Source organism: Cephus cinctus, unplaced genomic scaffold (genome assembly GCF_000341935.2).
Source record: "Cephus cinctus unplaced genomic scaffold, Ccin1 Ccin1_scaffold0617, whole genome shotgun sequence".
NCBI lineage: Eukaryota > Metazoa > Arthropoda > Insecta > Hymenoptera > Cephidae > Cephus > Cephus cinctus.
Window position 1 is genome coordinate 177,240 of NW_014333261.1, and position 3,035 is coordinate 180,274.

Genomic DNA, 3,035 nt, shown 5'->3' on the forward strand with positions numbered 1-3,035 from the left:
CCCCCCCCTTCCCCCCCCCCCCCCGGCCCCGCCCGGTCACCCTTTGTTAAATTCGCGAGAGTTAAGCTTGCTCGTCGAGGAGAGGCGTGTGGTTTGCATATTTATTCGTTCCTCAGCAACAGGAGCAGGACCCGACCAACTTGTACATCGCCAATTTGCCGCTGAACTTCAAGGAGAACGATGTGGAGGCAATGCTGGCTCAATACGGTCAGGTCATCTCTACCAGGATCTTACGCGACACTTCTGGACAGAGTAAAGGCGTTGGATTTGCAAGGTGATTGATAGTGTTAATAGATTGTTTTGGAAATGGATAAAAAAAAAATTTGTTTTCATACCGATTGAAATCGTGGAACGACGTTGATCATGAAATTATTTCTTTCAGAATGGAATCCAAGGAGAAGTGCGAACAGATAATTCAGATGTTCAATGGAAAGACGCTACAGGGGGCCAAGGATCCCTTACTAGTTAAATTTGCCGACGGTGGCAATAAGAAGAAGTCACTTTACAAAAGTACAATGTGGAGAGAAACCGGAGATGTAAGATCTGCGCTTAATGACGACGAGCCAGTCTGTGACTGATCGACTGCGGGTCACGACGTAATCGTTCCTCTCGTTTAAATAATTGTTTCAGAACATGACTCTGAACTACGACGCCAGTGGCGTCGGTCAGAATGGCGTCGCGACGGCTCACATGCTGCCAGCTGCCACCCTCGCCCAGTACAGTCGTCACTATGGTCAGGCGGTGCCTGGGTACAGCGTTCCAGGAACACCTTGGGTCACTCCGTACCTGGTGCAAACAGGTCCACCGCACATGCAACAGGTCGACGTGAGTTTACGTTACTCAGTGATCCTTTAAGTTGGCGTTTATTGCAGTTGGATCGGTTTCGATGCCGAGGTGTCTCTCGTCGGAGAATCTCATTGAGAATTATTATTTACGTACCCGTAGATGATGCCATCGGCAGATCCTAGCAATCCGCAGTACAGTATGATTCCCCAGCTTGCCACTCAAATGTCCACTCTGCATCTTGGCACCGGTTCCGTAAGTACTCTTTTTCAAGAATCACAATCAGTAACATGACAGCAGTACAGATTCGATTCCTAACCGAACCAATTAATTCATCTGTTCGCTATATTTATTATCATCATAGTCATTATCATAACGGTCATTACTAACCTAACCTCACTTTTGTCTCAGCTATTTCTATTCTCGCTCTCTCTATCTCTGTTTCAGTACATAGCAGCGAGCCCGCATCCCTACCCGTACACTACTTACCCAGCGCCTAGCATCATTCACACGATGCCATTGGGTGACTCCGAACAGACAAGTAACGCAGCATCCCCGGACGACTCCTATCAACAATACCAGGCTCAGCAGCCCAAGTAGGCCACAGTTTATAGGTTAGAGACCGAGTATAGTCTATTAGTATAGCTACTAAACGAAGAGGAGACTAGAAGATTTACCTCGACGCTTTCCTAGTGCAGGGAAGATCTGTGTGTTTTGTCTAGGGAGGCTGCGCGGGATCTCCTTTGGCGGGACGTTAATGTGAAAATTCAATGATCGTTTTGCGGGTAGAGGCGTCAGCTAGGGAGAGAGGAGAAAGAGGTGGAGGAGGAGGGAATTGCGAAAGCTCTTGCAAATAATTAAATCGTTGTGCGAAGTCTATCTCGTGAGGTCGTCAGTTTACGCGCAAGGGCTACTTTATAATCCTCCTCCGTGACACGTGTTCGCGAACGATTCCTTCGTTGCTTCAGTGCTAATTTTCCTGTTTCAGATACGACTATGCCGAGGGTTACATAAGTTAGGAGCGGTATACCTGTTGATACGAGGGATTATAATTAATGAAGAAAGAAAAGAAAAGAAAAGAAAATAGAAACGATGAGAGTAAGGAAAAGAAAAGAAAAGAAAAATACATTTACGTAAAAAAAAGTGAGACAAGATTCTTCCTCATGATAAAAAATTGACTTGCCAGCCATCTTTTGTACGTTTTATCCACCGAAGATGCGTATAAATTAGGTGCGAGAAGTAGTAGGGAATATTTTGCAACGAGTAGAAGGAGTGAATGTTGATAACTCTATAAATATATATCTTTTTTTTTTCTTTTTTTTTCCTCCCCCCTTTTTTCCCTCTTCCTTCTGTGAGAGGAGCGAGTGCTCGTGCCTACGACTCGCTGCGACATTCATTATTGACTGTGACCACGACTATACAACTGCGACACTGTAACTACGACTATCGACGACTCGGTGGGCACCAGCACCCTAAAAACGTTTAAAACGCCCGTAGAGAAAGATATAGAAATAGAGAGAGAGAGAGAGAGAGAGAGAGAGAGAGAGAGAGAGAGAGAGAGAGTGAGAGAGAGAGCGAGTAAGAGATAGGGATCGTAATGGATTGGGAGTAGGATGAAGAGAGAGAGAGAGAGAGAGAGAGAAAGATACAGAGAACGATCGATATATCAACAGTGAGAATGAGACGAGTAAAATAATGAATAACAGGGAAGACAAAAAAATATGTAAAAAAAACTACGGGGGATTTAGCGTCGAGCTGAGATAGGCTTCCAGGTTAACTTCTAGGTATTTACTAAGGTGACGATAAGTTTTTTTTTTCTTTCTTTTTCTTTTTTTAGTTTTTCTTTTCTCGAGGCCGCGGGCGCTTCGAGTGCGTGAATTCGTAGCGAGAAAGTGAGAGAGCGAGAGCGAGAATTAAAGAGAGACTGCGCGAGTGTACGAGAGAGAGAGAGAGAGAGAGAGAAAGAGTGATGAGTGCGAAAGAGGATTTGCGAGAGTGAGAGAAAGAGAGACGAAAATGAATATTTTAGACGATACTGTAAACTGTTAATCACGCTGCTCAGAACTATACAAAGAAGATTTCTTCCCAATGGATTACTAAGTAGTATTACAGTGGGGAAATGAAAGAGAGAGAGAGAGCGAGAGAAATACACTTCCAAATGCGTAGGAGTTCGTTGAAATATTAAAGGAAAAAAAAAAAATTAGATTCCACGTTTTTTTTTTTTTTGACGTAACGCTCGATGTCCTTGTATA

The 3,035-nt window shown here is 44.1% G+C and overlaps 1 protein-coding gene across 16 annotated transcripts in view; it reads left to right on the forward strand.

Moving 5' to 3' along the window:
• LOC107269182 (protein alan shepard) overlaps nucleotides 1–2,091 on the forward strand; it is a 22,817-nt gene extending 20,726 nt beyond the window's left edge. For 12 of the 16 annotated variants that reach the window (XM_025086475.1, XM_025086476.1, XM_025086481.1 and 9 more), the window contains 6 exons: nucleotides 117–274; nucleotides 383–536; nucleotides 631–825; nucleotides 946–1,038; nucleotides 1,231–1,379; nucleotides 1,772–2,091. In XM_025086475.1, coding sequence (XP_024942243.1) covers nucleotides 117–274; nucleotides 383–536; nucleotides 631–825; nucleotides 946–1,038; nucleotides 1,231–1,379; nucleotides 1,772–1,802 — 780 coding nt within the window. In that variant the 3' untranslated portion in view covers nucleotides 1,803–2,091. Of the gene's footprint in view, nucleotides 1–116; nucleotides 275–382; nucleotides 537–630; nucleotides 826–945; nucleotides 1,039–1,230; nucleotides 1,398–1,771 lie in introns of all 16 variants that reach the window. The other 4 variants (XM_025086477.1, XM_025086487.1, XM_025086480.1 and 1 more) reach the window with 2 other exon arrangements.
• Nucleotides 2,092–3,035: the final 944 nt, after the last annotated feature.